Source organism: Stylophora pistillata, chromosome 6 (assembly GCF_964205215.1).
Source record: "Stylophora pistillata chromosome 6, jaStyPist1.2, whole genome shotgun sequence".
In the NCBI taxonomy this organism is placed as follows: Eukaryota; Metazoa; Cnidaria; class Anthozoa; order Scleractinia; family Pocilloporidae; genus Stylophora; species Stylophora pistillata.
The window spans coordinates 29,234,891-29,254,890 of record NC_142524.1 but is presented as its reverse complement, the minus strand read 5'-3'; the positions used below and the strand labels follow the sequence as shown (position 1 = coordinate 29,254,890).

General features: G+C 40.8%; 2 protein-coding genes across 3 annotated transcripts in view; both read right to left on the bottom strand.

Annotated features, from left to right (window-relative positions):
- LOC111346433 (TNF receptor-associated factor 5) overlaps positions 1-20,000 on the bottom strand; it is a 55,686-nt gene that overhangs the window by 26,868 nt on the left and 8,818 nt on the right. Inside the window, exons 1-8 of one of the 2 annotated variants that reach the window (XM_088763011.1) lie at positions 7,045-7,253; positions 6,447-6,498; positions 5,900-5,998; positions 5,201-5,365; positions 4,760-4,837; positions 3,757-3,834; positions 1,074-1,503; positions 93-269 (exon numbers count right to left, since the gene is read on the bottom strand). In XM_088763011.1, coding sequence (XP_088619137.1) covers positions 93-269; positions 1,074-1,503; positions 3,757-3,834; positions 4,760-4,837; positions 5,201-5,365; positions 5,900-5,998; positions 6,447-6,498; positions 7,045-7,214 — 1,249 coding nt within the window. In that variant the 5' untranslated portion in view covers positions 7,215-7,253. Of the gene's footprint in view, positions 1-92; positions 270-1,073; positions 1,504-3,756; positions 3,835-4,759; positions 4,838-5,200; positions 5,366-5,899; positions 5,999-6,446; positions 6,499-7,044; positions 7,254-20,000 lie in introns of those variants that run through there. The other variant, XM_088763010.1, reaches the window with a different exon arrangement.
- LOC111346432 (tubulin-specific chaperone B) lies at positions 12,033-14,189 on the bottom strand. Its single transcript, XM_022953719.2, has 3 exons — positions 13,537-14,189; positions 12,971-13,031; positions 12,033-12,625 (listed from the first exon to the last, which is right to left on the bottom strand). Exons 1-3 carry the CDS (start codon positions 13,703-13,705, stop codon positions 12,568-12,570), a joined length of 288 nt encoding a protein of 95 aa, XP_022809454.1. The 5' UTR covers positions 13,706-14,189; the 3' UTR covers positions 12,033-12,567.

Below are 20,000 nucleotides of genomic sequence, written 5' to 3'. Positions count from 1 at the left end.
TCAAGTTTAGATATTATTCACTTTCATCATCTGCCATGTAACTCATGTACTCACAAGTTATCTACATTAGTACACTCGAATAATCATAATACCTTCAGGTTGATCTGGATCCACCTCTACGCCGACACGATATCCATTTAGTTCAGGTACAAATCCGACGTACTTGACTGTTCCTCGATATTCATAAGGGAAAAGGTTGAACAATACCTTCATACCTACTTCGATAGCTTTGGTTGATTTAGGCTTGAAGTCCTGCTTCATAGTATCACCTGTAACGAAAACAGAGAATTTATCTTAATCAAGAATAACAAAAACGATAAATAATTCAAATGACCATCATACTAAGTACATCACGATCACTATTTAGTCTCCACTGATGTTTTTAGGTCATCAAAGGCCAACATAACCCAGTAGTTTTATTCGGAGTTCAAATGACTTAGCTTCGGGTTAACATTAGGTTATGAGCGAATCCACACACCAGTATTCCCAACCTGAAAGAAATATCTTATTAAATACTCACTTGCGGATAACAATGTATCAGATACGGGTAAGAAAATACGTTCGAGTTTCCGGATTATTGGTGACACTTCACTTTTTCTGCATATAAAACACCCGCAACCCATAATTTCTCTATTTGCTGTGACGAAGGGTTACCGGTCAAACCGTCAGCTCTAGAAACTATTTATAGTGGCTAATTTGCATTATTAGAAACTGGATCATTGGATAATGTAATTCGAGACTTTTTATTGGCTTAGCCATTATGGTATATCGGCCAATATACCATAATCTAATATCTGTACATTGTAAGATGCGGTTTCTTCGTACAAAATAAAGTCGAGAAGATTTGTCTAATATTCTGGGGGCGTTTTTTTTTTAAATAAAATAATTATTCCACTCGCGCTTGTTGGATATGAGATGATTAAAGCCAACTCGGCGCTACGCGCCTTGTATCCGTCTCTTATCCAACGCTCGCTCGTAGAATAATTGTTAATTATCAACTCAGGTAATAAAAAACCAAGTTACCTTATTGCACCCGACATCGACATAGCACCACAGTTTGTTTAGAAACTTACCCCCTTGAACCCTGACATTAGTTGCCCCTTTCTGGTTTGGTCCGCCAATGGCTTCGTCGGTCGTTTTCTTCACTTGTATAGCTTGATATTGATAGTGGCCCTTCAGTCTTCCCCTCTGCTGCACCAGACCCTGCACAGTGAACATTAAACTGGCTATCTGCTGTGATTGATCATTCAATTGCTGTGACTGTTGTACATTTTTGGCCATCAATCTGTCTATCTGCTGCGACTGATCATTCAACTGCTGTGATTGTTCTACATTTTTGGCCATCAAACTGTCTATCTGATCGTTGAAGGTAGACGTCAATCTCTCAATCTGCTTCGACTGCTCTTTAACCTGATTCTGAATGATCTCAAGACTGCAAAGAGCTAAGTTCAAGTGGCTTTCCAGGTGTGATTCCAAGTGAGATTTGGTTCTAACTCTTTGAAACTGAAAAAGACAACGATAACGTCATGAGACTCTTAAAACAATCCGAACACTCAAATTTTCAATTTTTGATCTTAATGTTCCTTCCAGCAGTACACGGTTTTATTAAACAGGGGCATTGCTTGATAGGAATTTTTTAAACCCAGCAATGAAAAACATATTGTGCGTTATTGACCAAGCGTGAGTTTAAGAATATTACATGGCCGAATTTTATCTTCGAGTGCTCTATCTCTCACGAAGCTCACTCGTGAGAGATACTTTCAGTACGAGAAGATAAAATTCGTATCCCCAAGCGGCTACGTAATGTTCTGTTTATTCTATAGATACTGATGAAATTTCCACATAAAACACAACTTTTTTTTATTCATTTTCGAAACAGCAAAATAGTGCAATTTAAATGGTCACCTATCGCAAAATGCCTGTCACAAAAATGTTATGAAACTCGGATATAAAGTGATAGAGGAGAAATAAAACAATAATACTTGTTCAGGAGAAAATTCCCATGCGACTTTGTGTTCAAGGAAACTAATTAGAAAAATACAGCGGATAGTTACGCAACACCATTTATTTATTCGAAAGTTGTGACAGTCATGGCGGTGTATATATAAGATTCAGCATATTCAAGAATTAGGCTGTTATTTTTCAGAAAGATTTCGGAGGCTACGTTTCGTTTTAATAAAAGTTAACATGTTCTGCGAAACAATACTTATATTTTCTGTTCCAAAAAGTCAAATTTCTAATGAAGAAGAGAAAAATTCTATCAATTTCCACGGTTAATCATGTTAGTAGCCATGGCGACACGAACATCCTCACACGTGAAAGATAAAATTAGTATCTTCACTGTGCGAGATGAAGATATGATTGTTTAGTAAAAGGAAAAATCCTGGTATTTCATCAGTATGAATATAATAAGATCCGATATCGGCCGAGCTCTTTTTTTTACGTTTTTATGGAACGAGACGGGCGCTACCAGCTACATGTACATGATAATAGGTGTAAACTAACAGAAAGTGGATCAAGTCTAGAACAATAATACGTATAAGTCTCGGTCTTAAAAACTTCGAACTTTCCTCAGAAACTGTTCACCACACTTAGATTCGCCATGTTTTCAATGACAAATCATCCATTTAAGTGCGTTCAGGGCCGGACGGATTTTTCCGGATCGGCTCACGTCATCCCGTCTTCCCCCAAACATATCAACTCCCACTATGGTTTTCTGTGGGATTGCACGCGCGGGGAAGTACGGATCAAATAATAAATATATTTCTTATATGAATAAAGGCTAATAGTTTCTAAAGAAACTGTTTGGGGCTGCGTCGGTGGGGGTAACGAAATAATTTGGATATATCAACGAAGTTCAAACGGTAAATTGGCCACCGTAACGTGTTAGTCTAAATCCCACAGGGATCAACGAACGCTTTTCATTCCACTAATTTACTCGTGTTTTTCTCGTTGCCATGTTCCCACCAATAACGTAACTCCATTTTCTGCCTTTAAAAGCACACACAACCCACAATTCCTCTATTCGCTCCGTCGAAGGGCTAACGCTAGAAACGTCAGCTTTTGTAATCGTTACGGTGGCTAATTTACCATTTCAACTTTGTTGATATATCCAAAAGTATTTCTTGTATGACCTGTCCGGCAATCCCACAGAAAACCATAGTGAAAAATGACGTGTGTTAGGCCGGACGGGTTTACGTGAACTGGTTCGGCAAAGGCCGTCTGGTCCTAGTGCACTTGTACGGCGACATTGTTCGCAGTTGTTGCGAAAAAACGAGGGATAGCAGTGAACAAAACGAGAAAATGAGTAACTTTTTCGATGAATTGTGGGTATCTTGTTCTGAGTCCAAAAATAAAGGGCAAGTTTTTAACGTAGAATCCTTTTTTGTGGTTTTCCTGCGCGCGCCAGTCTATTGCGTCTTGATTGAATTTTTTAAAACCTAGATTTAAGGTCATGTGATAAAATGCTGATTGACTGAGTTAGTTCGGGCTGGACGGGAAAATATTTGGCGCGAGTTCGTGATGCACGGAACTCGCTTTTTTCAAACCGTACATAATAACCTGGAGCCAAAGATTTTCCCGTCCGATTCCCCCTTCCGTCACTAAGTACATAATATTTGACAATCCATTGTAATTCATTCTTTAATATGTTATGGAACTACAGTACGTAGAAAGAATGTATTTTTCAACTGTTCATCCTCCCCACCAAACCTGTTTAAATTACCAATCCAAAATACATTAAAATCTGTTTCATACCACTTCTTGGCATCCTAAGTTCTTGTATTTACAATGAATTTCAGTTAAAAGACAGTCATCACGAATGTGAGCCACCAGCTAAAACAAAAGGAAGAATAAAACTTAGTCTTGACTAAGCTGCCAGAAAAATCTTTCCCTCGAGCATAGGAAAAAAAAAGGGAGCGTCTCAAAATCACTCCTTAGACTTCGTAATGTATGATACAGGACAGTGAGTTCAGCTACAAAATAGAAAAATGTTCCCTATCATTCTAAGGCATTTTCCTTACATAGTTTAACTGAGCAAGCTTCCTTGTAGGGATCGTACAGTGTAATGCCAAAGTGGATTGCTTCTGTACCATGAAGCTACCTAGATTAAACTGAAATTCTGGCAGGCTCAGCCATAGCAGAGAATAACTACCCTGGTGTCCTCTGACTGAGGTGAGGAAAATATCTAAAAACACAATTGCATTGTCTTTGGAGAATCGAGCATGGAACGCCTTCCACTGCTCCCATAAATAGGAGGAGGCTTGTAGTGTTTCACATAAAGCAGCACTATGTCCCATGCAGGCTGGGCGTTTGAACTTTCAATTTAATTAACAAATGGAAAACACCACAGCGTACACTATTGAGTTATAGCTGCACGCGGGAGGTTGCTAAGCACGAAAGAAGCGTAAGAGTCGCTCGAGGTGATAGCCGAGAGCGACTCTAGCTTCTTGAGTGTTTAGCAAACTTCCCGCGTGCATCCATAACTCAATAGTGTACGCTGTGGTGTTGACCATTTGTTTTAACATAACATTGATAGATTGTAGCTAAAGAGTTCCCTTTTATTTAACAAATCTTACGTGACCAGAAAAAACAAGCGCGCGCGGAAAAATAGTCTTTGCATTTGCTCACGTCAGCAGCGTACACCCATGGGCAAATGGGGGACGCTAAATTGACCCATCAGAGCGCACGCTTTACTTTGGTTATGTTATAACTCTCGATAGAATTAATAACGACAGTCACTGTGAAAATCAAATGTTACCTTTCCTCGTGGAATATTCTCCAGAGTACAATTGTTGGTACATTTAACTGGAAACTTTCGACAAACGCTATGATGATGCTGTAGAAAATCGTAGAGAAGTCTACAGATTAAGTACATTCAAAATTCGTACTATCATATTAAAATATGATCAACACAGACATGCCATACTAACGAAATTGGTGGAGTAAAATACTTACACTTTTATCAGTAAGGAATCGAAGTTTAAGAACCACACATTTACGCTCAGCCGTTGTAAGATGTCGGCTGTATCACAACATTCTCTTGACTGAGAAAAAAAAAAGTCACGAGCTCTTCAAAACCTTGACTTGATAAAAATTGGAAGTCGTCACCACTTTTCCAAGTTTGGATAAAAAGCAAACGTTTGGGAATTTGCTCTTCTAGAAGTTATATAAAGAATAGATTTACGTTTACTTAACTAACCTGCCTGTTTTTTACGATATAGGATCCTTGACAATATTCACAACTGTCAGTCCTCCAGATACATTCCCTTTTCTTGTGATCGTCCATATCTCGCCTGGTGAGCTTCTCTTTACATCCTGTATTTGGACACTCCACCATTTTGAACAGGCATTGCTCCTGATGTTTCTTAAATCAAAATATGTCGATGATAAACTGCAACTCAAACATGAACCAATCTGCCACGACACATGACATAAAACAGGCTAAAAGAGATTGGGAGGACTATACTGAGAGTGAAACAATCGGTCAACTGATGGTTGAGCGACAATTTTAGGATCGAGAGAAGAAATGTGAAATTCACGCGTGACTTGTTGATAATAATGGTATGTCTAAAATTAGTTATAGAAACTAAATAAACGCCTATCAAATTCAGAAAGCACCTCTAAAAGGCGATCAAACGAGAAGAAACTGTGTCCTCCTGTCTCAAACTGCCAACCATGACACCACAGATTGCAAATACTAAAACAACACCGCTGTCCAGTTCAGACAGTCATTATTGTAAAAGAAACTGCGATTAAGAGTAGTAGGAATAAGTTCAACGCTTGCTTATTATTTATGACAAAAACTGACATATTTGAGAGATTTGTGAAAATTTGTGATTGACTATAGATGATGCGATGGAGAGCAACCTAACTATGGATATGACATAGATTTTAATACTTGCACAGCACGAAGTTCTCCCGTCCAAGGACAGCCGACGTGAGGACATTTAACAGTAAGATCCAGAATTTTACGATGACAAGCGGTATCTGGAAATATCTGTCAACACAAACAGACATTATAGATATCCAAGGTCAATACAATTAATATAGTATTAGGTAAGGTCGATCGGAACAACGCGAGATCTTGAGCGGGAAAATAGAAAGAGAAAGAAATGCCCTAAGTCTTGGCTAGAAGTAATAAAATGAACTAGCAGTATTTAAATGAACTGGCAATAGTGCAATAAAATTAAAGTGCAGTAATAAAAGGTGAGGTTTGATAAGCTATCGGCGATCCACGAATTCTCCGGCCCCTAAGAAGAATTCCAGAGCTAAAATTATATGGCTGGTGCATAATTTCTTAGTCAGACGTGAGGTCCATGAGCAGTATACTCTCCTCGTAATGAACGCTATTCTCTTTTTATGGAATCCTGATTAATTACAGTAAGTGGAACATCGACTTATTAGTTAGCGTGACCAGCAACTAACAAACCAAGCGCTCTTATTACCTTCTCACGCGACAGGGGTTCTCTGTCAATTGGACATTTCGGAGAATGGCTCCTGAGGTAAGGGAAAATGCAAAAACAAACAAGAGTCAAAAGCAAACACTTAAAAAATCTTCTTCCCCTGTTTTATGAGATTTTATTTCTCAGCTTCTGTTTGTCGCTGAGCCATATTCACTGTTGCGCGATGAACCATGTGGTAAATTTGCATATGAAAATACAAATCCTTTTCAGGCGATTCAGCGTAACCGAAGCAAAATAGAATGACCATACTTTTAGAAAGGTTTGTCCGATGTAGTAGTGCTTCTACATTTGAGGACTAAATGATAACACATCTACCAATTATTAGATAAAATGTATCATAGTTCTCTGTCGCTAATCGTATTTAAGTTCGCGTACAAGTTTGGTCTGACCTAGAATCGGTTTGTTTTGCTGTCCGCCCGATAAAGCTAACCAACAAATAAATACAGCCAAAGAAAAGTTAAGTACCCCTTGGAAAGTCGTTCAGTCGGTCAAGTCGTTATTCAGCTTTGAACTGAAACAAAGCTTTGGTTTAAATTGATCGTTCTATAACTTGTTACAGCATTCAATAACCCACTCATACCTTAGCAAGCTCTCTGAGCAGATCTTACAAAGTCTGTGGCCACATCCTACAATTTGTATGGGATCTTTCATGGTTGACTGACATATAGAACATTCAAATTCGTCAGGTACTTTACTTGTAAACTCGAAATCATAGCCACCAAGTTCTGGAACATTCTGGCCAACCGCCATCGTGATTAGAGTTTCAGAACGAAGGCGGAAGAGATAATCAGTCGCGTGACGACTAGAGAAACAAACCTAGTTCCCAGACTCTCTGGGACTACTAATAAGCTTTTGATAATCAGTGTTTGTGAGGCAAAACACGCATTGACAAATCAGTGGACAACAACAGAGGCGGGGGATGGAAAAGCGCTGGATAAAAATCAGTTTGCTCTGTCGCGTTCCCGATGCCGCAGACACGTGGTGTTGTGCACCGGAGTTCGCGAGTTTAACAACAGTGATGAACTTTAGACAAGTAACAGCATCAAACTCTTTATTCGCTTAAGCCGGTAGTCTCCGTACAGCACAGGCGGTAAAAACTATAGAACGGGTATCTGAAAGTTTGATATAAGGAAAACGGAAAGGCTGCGAATGAATGAATAGGGCGAAACTAGAAAAGATAAAAACTGAATGAGGAATATTGCAAGCGTAACTAAGTTACTTACATCGGATCTTGACTCCGGGGTAGAGAACTCCTAAATTTCTAGCGCCAGCTAAAAACTCCTAACCTCCTTTTGGCTCCGAAATAGTTTCGCTACAACGACTCCTCCCAACTAAACTACGTGCTAATATAGAAGGCAAATTTATTTTTTACACTTTGATGTAGGGGAAATAGAAATTAACAATGCTTTTGTATAGCTAGCTTTGAGCGGACATTCGCTAGTCATGGAATAGAAATCAAACAAAGCGCTAACAAATTTAATAAACAGTCATTGAAAGTTTCTTAGTATCTTTGTGCTAAAGAACGGAAGAGTAACGTAAATAAGAGATTAGAGTTCATATCCGAGAGCCTGTGATCCTTGTTCTATTAATTAATTGCTTTTCCTTTAATTCTCTGCCGTGGTCGTCGGGTCTGTCACTGGGCCTCTACTGGAATCAGCAGAGTGAGCTCTTTGATGGGGCGTAGGAACGCTTTTCCTCTCACCGTCCTAAGTAACACCTTGCTTACTTTCCCATGTGCGCTCTTGATGGCCTCCGTAACTCGACCCATGGGCCAGTCATTGCGATTCTGGCCGTCCTCCTTCATGAGGACGACGTCTCCTCGGGCCAGGTCTCTTCAGGCGTGGTGCCACATACTTCTTGGCTGGAGGTTCTGGAGGTAATCTCTAGAACTGATCTGCCAGGTACTGGACCCTCCATGCAGCGTCGGTTAGGGTATAGGTCCGGGGATAGGAAGTTGCTCTTGGGTGGTCCCGGTGGGCGTATTTTCATCGTAAGTAGCGTGGCTGGTGACAGGGGCTGCGGATCGTTGATGTCTGAAGGCAAAGTTGCAATGGGTCGTGCATTTACGATAGCGGTGACTTCCGCCATGAAAGTGCTCAAGATTTCATGCATTAGCTGTCTTGGTCCGAGCTCGGCTAGCATGGCATCCAGAACACGGCGGATGGTCCCGATCTGTCTTTCCCATACGCCTCCGAAGCGGGATGTGCGTGGCGGGTTAAACTTCCACTCACAACCGTGTTGTGTCACGAATCTCTCGATCATTGTTTCATCCATTTCTTTCAGTGCTTCGGCTAACTCGATGTGTCCGCCGACGAGATTTGTCCCTGTGTCGCACCTCAATACGGCTGCTGGACCGCGTATGGCGAAGAAGCGCCTCAGTGCGCAAATGAACGAGCCGGCATCCATTGACTCTTGTACATCTATATGAATGGCTCTGCCGTTCAAGCACGTGAAGACAAGACCCCAACGCTTCGACTGTGCAGTGCCACCTCTTGTCTTCCTTGTGGATACGGTTTAGGGACCAAAAACGTCGAAGTCGACGTTCGTGAATGGTAGACCAACCTCGGTTCTGTCTTGGGGCAGGTCAGCCATTTTCTGGATTACGTGCGGGCCTCTCAGCTTCTTGCAGGGCACACAAGAAGCTAACTCCTTCGTTACCATGCGGTGTCCTCCAATCAGCCAATTGTCGGCTTGCCGAATTTTGCCACTTGTGATTTGTCGACCCTGGTGGTGGACCTCTTTGTGGTAATGTCGAATTACCAGGACGGACTCAGGGTGGTCTTTTGGTAAGATTTCCGGATACTTCTCTCCATACTCCAATTCTGCTCTCCTAAGTCGTCCTCCCACCCGCACAATTCCATTGGCGTCGATATTTGGGTCAAGCGCGTAAAGCTGGGAGCCTTTCAGAGCTCTCATCCTCGCCGTGTTCTGATATTTTCCCCCTTCTTTCTGCCCCGTGAGATCTTTGTTCGTTAACTCCGCGCCAAAGGCTCCTTTCCGCACTGCCCGGATTATCGCGTCCACTGCCTGATTCAGCTCGTCTGCTGCAGAGCTCCTGAAAATTTGTCTGGCTTTCGGTGGTCTTTGTTCCTTCCTTTGATGCTTGAACTCTTTAACTTTGACAATGAGGCGTGCGATCGCGCGTTTTAAGGAATGCAGGTTGGAGAAACGTGAAAATCTTTCGCTCCTATACTTCTGCGTTTTTGTATGCATGACGCGTGGGTATCACTTCTCTTCGAACTTCGGGCTTATCCTCCACTAGTTGAATATCCTCTTGTCAAGGCTGTGGTGGGACTGGGTTTCTGAGAAATTTCGGTCCCTTCAACCAGGCTGAGTCGGCCAGACTACTCGCATTGAGGCAACGTGTGGCCAGGTCCGCGGGATTCTCACTTGTCTCAATCTACCTCCACTGATCGGATGAGGAGACCCTACGGATAATCTTTACTCGGTTGGCGACGTAGACATAGAATCTTCGGTTCTCGTTTTGGATGTAGCCAAGAGCTGCCTTCGAGTCGGTGTAGAAACTAATGTCATCTATTTGCATGTCTATTTCTTTCAGTGTTCTAGCGACGGCTTGTGTGGTTAATACGGCTCCACAGAGCTCCAGACGTGGGGTGCTTGTACTTTGTAGGGGAGCAACCTTTGATTGGCCAAACACAAGGGGCGTGGCTACCTCTCAACTATCGTTGACTAAGCATAAGTAGACGCAGGCTCCTATGGCATCTTTACTAGCATCGGAAAATGCGTGTAGTTCTGCCTGAGCGACTCTACTTCGCTAACATGGCCTGTGTATTCGTCACTAGGGTAATAGCTTGTTGTGGTGTTGCTGTCGAAGCTAAGCCATCGTCGACATAGAAATTTCTACACACAAACTTCTTTGCTTCCTCTCCAAACTCCTCCTCGCCATCAGCCGCTGTCTTTCTGAGGCCAAAGGTCACTACTGCGGGACTTGGGCCGTTACTGAAGAGATGGACGTTCATACGGTACTCCATAACTCGCTTGGAGATATCGCTGTCTTCGAACCAGAGGAAGCGTAGAAAATCTCTGTGTTTTGGGGTGACGTGGAAAGAGTGTGAAATTTGTTCGATATCACACATAATAGCTGTATTCTCCTTCCCGAAGCGCATTTAGACGCTGACAAGATTATCCATTAGGTCGGGGCCGGGTGGTAGGGTCTTATTTATTGCATAAATAGCGCTCTCTACTGCGAGGATCGTGCATCATACGTATTTAATACCGCAGTTCAAAATAGATGAACTTCATATATACATTGTACCAGTACCATTTTGTTACTTCTAACTATCTAGCAAGGGGTTTGCCTCCAACTAGCTCAGTAGAAAGTTAAAGATCCTACAGCTGTGAACACTTAACCACGACATTCTGACTAAACTTTCTCTTCCTCAACACTTTGCAAAAACTTATTAGAGTGCTACATCATTAAGCGGTTCATCTGAACAGAAGCTGTTCATAAACTATTTGTGGTGAATGTTTGATTTTCAGAAAAGCGCATCTTCCCCATTAAGGTCGTTGAGGTCGTTCTCCACGAATATAACTTGTCATGGATTTGAGATAAAGCCTTTTAGAATTTTTAATTTACAAAGAGATAACAATAACTTTTCAAAATGGTGAATGGGAGAGGGGTCACATTGCTTATATCTACGGCTCGAAGCTGGCGAATACTGGAACGTATTCGTTATTATTTGAGATTTTTCAATACCTGTGTAAATCAAATCTAAAAAAGGCTCTGTTGTCGATGTTTTTTATCTTCTTGGTTGGCTTTACACCCATCCTCTCAAAAGACCAGTCATTATTATAATGGTGGGGCAGCGAATTTTGGTAGGATCGCATGGTTTTCAAGAGGAATATACAGAATGGTGGGCGGGGGACAGTCATCGCCGACAGAGTATAAAGGAGGAATATAGAAAATTGACTGACTCATAACTGCCAATCGGGAGGGGGGGAGGGGAGATCAGGTTAATTTAAAGTCACAAAACCCAATTCCTACGACCCCTCCCAGGTGAGGAATCATGGCCGGTCCCTTATTGCTAATTTCTGTTTCATAAAAATATATTTAAACAACCTCTTAATCCCGTTTTCCTCCAAAATCGGTGTAATTCTTAGTTTTCACCTGACGTCATAAAAATTAAAAATAAGGAATTATCAATCCTTGTGAGATTTCAGTTTAGTTAGTTCATAGAACAGTTGAAGACTTATCTTTTCACGAATTTTCAGTTTGATCGGGGTTTTCTTCTTGTGATAAAGTAAGTTTAAGTTTCTAAGCTATTGCATGACACAATGTTAAATGCTGTCACGTAGGTTAAAAAAAAGTGACTTATCTGCTGAGATTTCGCTGAACAGTCTTTGTATGAGAATAAGTACTCATATGGGTTGCTAGACCCAGTATGGGCGCTTCAATTTTATCAAATTTCCTATGAAGCTATAAAAAATTTTTTTTCATTGCCTATAGAACACAGTTTATTTTTAATCATTTTATTTGAGACGCTATTGCCACGGATATGTTTCGCATAGAGAAAGTATCACAACATTAATTGATCGGGAACTAAGACATTTGTCATCAGTTTTATTTATCCTCGCAATGTTTTCCGATCACAATACAAACTATTTGCTGTTTTGAAATCCAAATACTGCGACCTAGACAGAAAATGTATCCACGTATTTACCTCCAGTTAACCGCCGATGTGATGCGGTCTCGGCTTGCAATTGGCAATCAGTTTACATCGTATCTAGCTTAATTTTGTACTTATAAAAAAATCAGAAAAATTCTACGAACATTACACTTGAATGACAAAGAATAGTGAAGATTAACGATTAGTTAAAAAGTTCACTTAATGCTCTTTTCTGAACAAACGTCTGGAAGTTAAAGACATACAGTATCTACTTAATTACCATACTTTCGTAAATTCTACACGCCTTGAGACAAGTCTGTTAACTTCTATTGAATTTACAAACTGATGGTAGACCAAGGTGCAGTAACTGTGATTGGTCGACGAAGTGTCCTTTAAGCAGTGGACGTACATTTCAAGATGGTAAAGAGACTGTTTGGACTTTCTTGTTGTTTCAAATAGGAAGCCAACTGTAATCGTCATCTGTAACACTCGATAACGTTTTCAAAAGAGACGAAGAAGCCTCTACCTGGTGTACTAAGGGTTGATAAAACAAACAAAAAAGATCCTTGGTAACTTTTAAAGAAACCAGCCCAAAAATATTGATGTGCATGAGGAAATAGAGACGTTACAGAATTAATTATTTCCTTATCAGTACATCATACGCCATCGATGTCAAATAGCGTATATGTTGTAGTTCAATTTTATACTTGGTTCAAATTTTATTTTCCTTTGTTCACGGTCATGTTAATGTATGATAATGAGTTTGAAACAAACGAAAATAAAATTTGAACCGAGGATAAAATTGAACTACAACATATACATCAAATAAGAATTTCACGGTCACAAAAATTATGTTAAGTGAGAGACAACGTTACCCACCAAGTAAAGTATCTTTTTCCTCCAAATGTTCCGCTGTTTACAAGGTACCACGTTGGTAACTCTGAATAAAGAAAAAGAAGTATTTTCGTATAGAAAACACAATTTAGCAAAGACGGATCTACAGAATAACAAAATCAATATAAAAGACGAGCCTGATTTACTACTAATTAAAAAACAAGCTGACAGATTTTAACCTAATTTCAGGTGTAGTTTTACAGGCTGTGATTGTAGGGAGTAGCTTTTCAGACAAAAATTAGTCAACATGAAAGAACAAGGTTTGGACATTGGGTTGAGCTATCTCGTTACTAAACTTTTTAGAGTACCCTCGTTTTATCATGACCTTTAGAATAAATTTAAGTGATGCTTATCAATGTTTGAGCTATACTCCAGGACAGTTCCCTAGACACTGTGTAAAGATTTTTCGTCTGAAGGAAAGATACTTGATTTACATACAGTAGTCGAATGTTAAGTCTTTTAAAAGTTTTAAGTTCAGAAACTATTCACTTTCATCATGAGCCATGTACTCACAAGTTATCTAAATTACTGCACTCGAATAATCATAATACCTTGATTTGGATCTAACTCTACGCCAAGACCATATCCAATTCGGTTAGGAATAGGTCCGACGTACTTGACTGTTCCTAGAAATCTCCCGGTAAACCAAGGCTCCTTAAACAAAATCCTCACACCTACTTCAATATCATTAATTGATTCAGGCTCAAAGCCCTCTTTCATAGTATCACCTATAACGACAGCAGAGAAACTATTTTAATCAAGAATAAGAAAAGCAATAGATAATTAAAACGACCATCGTACTTGAATAGATCACGGTCATCAATTAGACTTCACTGATGTTTTTAGGTCATCAAAGGCCGACACTAGTTTAACTCGGAGTTACCTCTGTGTAACATTAGCTTATAAGTAAATTTACACACCAGGTGCCCCCCCCCCCGCGCGCGCACACACACACACCTGCACGCACACACGCACACACACACACAGAGTAATAAAGTATGTTTAAACTATGATTATTGGTGAGACTTTCAATTTTTCTGCATATAAAACACACGTAACCCAAACTTTCTCTATTTGCTCTCACGAAGGGCTACCAGTCGATACGTCAGCTTTTGAGAGTCTTTACGGTGGCTAATTTACATTATCAACTCAGGTGATAACACCAAGTTATCTCATTATACCCCTCATTCACAGTTTTTTAGAAACTTACCCTCTTCAACCTTGACATTAGTTGCCCCTTTCTCTCAATTTTATTCGACTGATCTTTAACTTCATTCTGAGTGACCTCAAGGCTGCAAAGAGCTAAGTTCAAGTGACTTTCCATGGCTGTTTCCAAGTGAGATTTAGTCCCTGTTCTTTGAAACTGAAGAAAGACGATGACTTCATTAAACTCTTATAACAATCCTAGCATTTAAATTTTCCCTTATTAGTTTCGATGTTTGTTCCAGCAATACACAGTTTAATTGAACTGGGACATTGGTTGTTGGGAGTTTTTTAAACCCAGCAATGAACAAAATAAATATGCGTTATTAACCAAGCGTGAGGTCAACATGGCTGGATGTTGGCCGAGTTCTTTTTTTCCATTTTTATGGACCGAGACGAAATCCATAAAAATGCGAAAAAGGAACGAGGCTAATATCCAGCCATTTTGACCGAACAAGTTTGGTTAATAAAGGATTTATTATATTGCACAAATATTTCGCTTTATCAAAAATTAAGAATAACTTGTTTAACTCGAGAGCCGGGAAAGAAAGCCAACTGTGTTTGTAACACAACAAACTCACGAGTGTCGTTTCTGTTTTCTTTGTTTTGCCTATCTTCTGTCGCTTTTTGCGTTTCCATCACCGAGATTATTGTCTAAGAGTTACGAACGTAGGTCTAATTCTATTTTTTTTTTCATGTGCAAGATCAATACGGGAAATCCCAAGCGGGCAAGATGGGCTCATCTTGCCCGTTCGGGTAGCCAATCAGAGCACAGGATTCGCTTCATCTTGCCCACGGGCGCAGCGTGCGATGTAATAATAGGCGTTATTGACCAACCGTAAAGTCAAGATGGCTGGATATTGGCCGAGTTCTTCAATGGCGTTTTTATGGACCGAGACGAATTTTAGGTTCATAATACGCTTAAAAAAAGAAAAAAAAACCCGAGGCTAATATCCAGCCATCTAGACCGAACAAGCTGGGTCAGTAAAGGATCTATTACATAGAAAAAATTTCGCTTTAATAAGAATCAAGAATGCGTTGTTCATTTCAAAAACCGGGAAAGGCAGCCAACTGTGTTGGTAGCACAATAAACCCGAGGGTCATTTATGTTTTTGTTTTGACTGTCTTCTGCTGCTTTTTGCGATTTCATCGCTGAAATTATATAAAAGTCACGAACTTTGTAAGCCTGCTCCATGCACATTTTTTTTCTTATGCACTATGAAAGCGGGCAATCCCAAACCATTATAAACCTTGAACGTCCTCAGGTACTTCGAAAAACTACGCCTCACTTGGATTCTTCATGTTGACAATAACAAACCATCGATCTAGGTGTGCTTGTGCAATCAGGGCCGGGCTGTGTTCAGGGCCGGACGGCTTTTTCCGGAATGGCTCAAATCAACCCGTCCGCCCCTACACACGTCAGCTCTCACTACGGCTTTCTATGGGATTTTATATATATATATATATATATAGGAAGTCTGCAAGTCGATTTTCGCGTGGAACAGTGCTCAATACGTTGAAGCAGAGCAGAATAAATATTATGAGAGGAAAAAAGGACGTAACTACATTTCCCGACAAGCCTGTTTCGTAACTGCAGACAGTACTGTTTCGGCCTTCTGGGCCTCATCAGTGCAGTTTTTTTTTGTTTTTCAGGCGCCCCCGGCCACGGACCCATTAGTGCAATGGTCAGTGCTGCAACGGCCGGACGACATATATACTTAACGGAACCGGAGTGCAATGGTTCCGCCGAGTAACGCCTGAAGGAGGGTACAGCAGTCCTTGCACACCCCGACTGTTCAGGTGCCCCGTTAGGCGGGGAGCGCTTCCGGGGGGCCAGGTTCGATTCCTGGGCGATTTTGGCGTACTAGTTTGGGTAACGAGTCCCATAATGCAGAGAACTACATGCTATGAGACCCTAACCCGCGTCAGGTAAGTATTGCTAGGATGGAGGAGAACCAATATGGTCACCCCAAACGATCCAACCTTTGTGGTATCGTCTAAGCCATGCCAGAGTGCTCAAACTAGAGTACACTAGCGAGCATGCGCAATTGCAGAGCAATGACTCATCCTAGTTAGAGTGCTCAATTTGGACATGAAAGTAAAGCTTTGTATGCCAAAGAGCTATATCTAACTGCAGACAGTACTGTTTCGGCCTTCTGGGCCTCATCAGTGCAGTGCTAATGCTAGGATGGAGGAGAACCAATATGGTCACCCCAAACGATCCAACCTTTGTGGTATCGTCTAAGCCATGCCAGAGTGCTCAAACTAGAGTACAGCTTGCATTGCGATCGTCAGACGGTTTTTATTATCGATGGAAAACATATCGTGCTATAAAGCCAATTTATAAATAGAAGTTATAGTTAAAATAATAGGAAGCAATTTAGAAGACAAAGGGCTGTTGTTATTGGTTTCGCAAGTAGAACTTGTTTTCATGGCGGCACTTAGAAATGAGTTCTGATCGTTTGTTTAATGAAGTGGAATTGTCCGCGGTGATTATGAGGAATTTTTCGGCAAGGCAGAGATTGCATGTTCTTGAATTTCCTTTGTAAGATGCAGCTTTGTGGATTATCAACCAATGAATGGAGTTGGAAGTGTTGGTGCTCTTGAGTTCCCAAATGTATTTGGATAGCTCGGTGCTGTTAGCGACAACCAGAAAATCCTGAACCCCCCCTCGACCAGCCAAGACCGCAAGTCTATTCGTTAAATTAGTTACTAAATCAGCTATTTTACACAAGGGTTCCGATAGTGGTATTAGTTACTTGACACAGTGCTGGAGCTCCCCATGAAATTCTTAAAGTCAGATAAACAGAGACGAAAGCGGTCACAGAAAATTCTCCTCTTGATAACATTGAGGATATAAAGGATTATACCCTCATGACTTTCATTTCCATTGCGAAAAGGAGCATTATTACGAAACTTCCAAATGCCATACAAGATCGTTTTGATCAGAAAACGGGCCAGTCGCGCATTTTTTGGGCTGACTGGAGCCAACTGAAAAAGAAAACAGAAGCACAAGACGGGAAGAAATTATCAAGAAGGGAGGAGATCACAGGAGAAAAATAAGACCACACTATTTTAGCACGGGAACAATTAAGAAAACAGTGATCAATTGTTTGTTTTCGAGAACAGTAGGCAAATTTATCAGAATCAATATAGCTCCAATGTTTTAGGGAATCGCGGACTTTAATGGCCCGAAGGACAATCTACCATAGCACATCATTCTTATAGTTTTCAGAAAAGTGATCTCGAACCAATTTCCAAAGATTGTCAAGTTTGAAATCTATAGGGAGAAAGGGGGACCAAAAACGATGAAGAATTGGGGAAGCAGAATTCTCTCTTAGCAGGGCCTTATAGCATTTCTTAGAGGTGAAATGAAAGTCTTGCCAAGAGTGGTAAGCGGCGAAAAACATTTCTCGAAATATGGTGTGGAATCATGCGAACTTTTAGCGGAATTGTCACGAAGAGGATGCCACTCCGGCCGAAAAAAAGCAAGCCTAAACCCTAGTAAGTATTTAGTAGTTAGGTAAAAGGACTTTGATTCGGGGTTAGAAAGATTAGAAACTAGAGAAACTAACTTTAAGGAGTTACCTTTGATTTGGAAATTGAAAATTCCGAGGCCACCTTTGTTAAAAGGCTGGTGGCAAGTCATTCTACTTACTGTCTCAATGCGAGAGCCCCCAATAAAAGGCCAAATTAGAAAATTTACTTTAGAAATCACCCATTGAGGGACACACAGGAAGGAAGACAAGTAGAGAAGTTTGCTAATTCCTAGGACATTGACCATAAGGGATTTGCAGACGAGTGAAAGGGAACGAGATTTGCAGAGATTAAGATGTTTTTCCAACTTCTCAAGTTTTGGTTGCCAATTATCCTCTTAAGTATCCTTGCCGAAAGCAACGCCTAAGATTTTCATTTTGGTTAGCCACCGGAGGCCATTTGGTTGGTCGTTCCGTGTACGCCATGCGCCCAACCACATGGCTTCCGTTTTGGCAAAATTTAGGCGCGCTCCAGAACCGCGTTCATAAGTACTAATGGTATCCAAGAGAGATGCCAACGAACTAGTGAACTTAACAATACAGGTCGTATCATCAGCATATATCCCAACTTTATATCTTATTCCGCGTGCACCTGGTAAGAGAAAGCCTTCTATGGCGGGATTGTTCCGGACTTTGCAGGCAAGAGTTTCAACACATAAAATATACAATAAGGGGGATAAGGAATCCCCCTGTCTCACACCGCGAGGCAAAGGTATCGCCTCAGTTAACCATTCATTAACAATGATTTGCATGTTCGCACCATTATATAGTATGCTAACCCAGTGGCAGAAAGATGAACCAAAACCAAAACGGTTTAAGAGATTCAATAAAAAGGTGCGATTAACTCGATCGAAGGCTTTCTCTTGATCGAGGCTGATCGAGGCTGAGTAGAATGCCAGTTTCATTAGTTCGCTCAATATAGTCTAAGATATCTCGCAATAGGTGTAAGTTTGACGTAATTTTCCGACCGGGCACAGAGCAGGTTTGATCAGGATCAACGATATACTGTAAAACTTTAGAGAGACGGAGAGAAAGAGACTTAGAACATATCTTACAATCGACATTTAGTAAAGAGACTGGTCTCCAATTTTTAAGATCTTTGCGATCCCCTTTCTTGAAAATTACTCGAGTATTACTAGTTTTCATAGACTCGCACATCTCTCCAGCTTGGGAGCATGCATTAAAAACTTGGCACAGATATGGACCCAAACGGTCCCAGAACTTCGAGTATAATTCGACCGAAAGGCCATCAGGGCCGGGAGCTTTGTTTGTGTTCATTTTATTCAGAGCGACAGCAATTTCCTCGAGCGTCAAGTCACCTTCACAAGAGGATGCCTTATCGGACGTGAGTTGACGAGACAAAGAAGATAACAGATCGGTTTGCATTGCGGCATCTACCGGCCCTTCAGAAAAGAGTCGAGAGTAAAAATCCACGTGCGCTTTCGCAATTTCCTCTTGAGAGAAGACCTCATTGCCGTCTGAATCGTACACTGAAGAGATGTACGATCTTTACCCTTTACTTCTCTGTAAATTAAAGAAAAACCGCTGGGCGTTCGCCCTCTTCTAATTATTTGGCACGACTACGAATCATAATTCCTTCTGCTTTTTTGGTAAGGAGAGCTTTCAGGCGACTTTCTGTATTGGATATAGAATCGGAGACGGTTGGGTCACCAGTAACTAGACGTTGTCGAAGTCGAATTAATTTATAGGTTAAGAAAACTTCGTCTCTGTGTAACCGTCTCCGTTTCTTACGGGAAAATGAGATCGCTTCTTCCTTAACGGATCGTTTTAGAAACTCCCACCAATCCTGGATACAAACAAAGGCATGTAAGAAACGTATGTGATCATCAATTAAATTATCTATAGCGATGCAGAAATCTTTATCTTTCAAAAGTTGTTAAAATTCCATACACCAGGACCGCGTCATATGCTACTAGGAACGTCAAAAACAAGGGAAACAAAATCATGATCCGAAATTGAACAAGGAAAGATATCACACTTCGTCTCAGGGGAGAGCAAATCCTTAGAGATTAGAAATATATCGAGTCTGCTCGCAATTGTTGAGGTGGAATTGAACCACGTAAATTGCCTTTGGTTAGGGTGCAATCTACGCCATACATCGATAAGAGTGAAAACAGTTTTCAATAACTCGGAATCTTTATGAATAGAAACATTGCCCCCAGATTTGTCTAAAGCGTTATCATAACAGTTAAAATCCCCGGCAATGATAGTCGCCGGGGACGGAATAAAAAAATCAAAAAAATGGAGAGAGTCGA

Coding starts and splice junctions, on each gene's coding strand:
- LOC111346432 (XM_022953719.2), bottom strand. CDS start 13,705: ATGAAAGAGGGCTTTGAGCCTGAATCAATTAATGATATTGAAGTAGGT. Junction 13,032..13,536: donor AGAGTTAGATCCAAATCAAG/GTATTATGATTA, acceptor TTCTTTATTCAG/AGTTACCAACGTGGTACCTT. Junction 12,626..12,970: donor GGAAAAAGATACTTTACTTG/GTGGGTAACGTT, acceptor ATCAACCCTTAG/TACACCAGGTAGAGGCTTCT.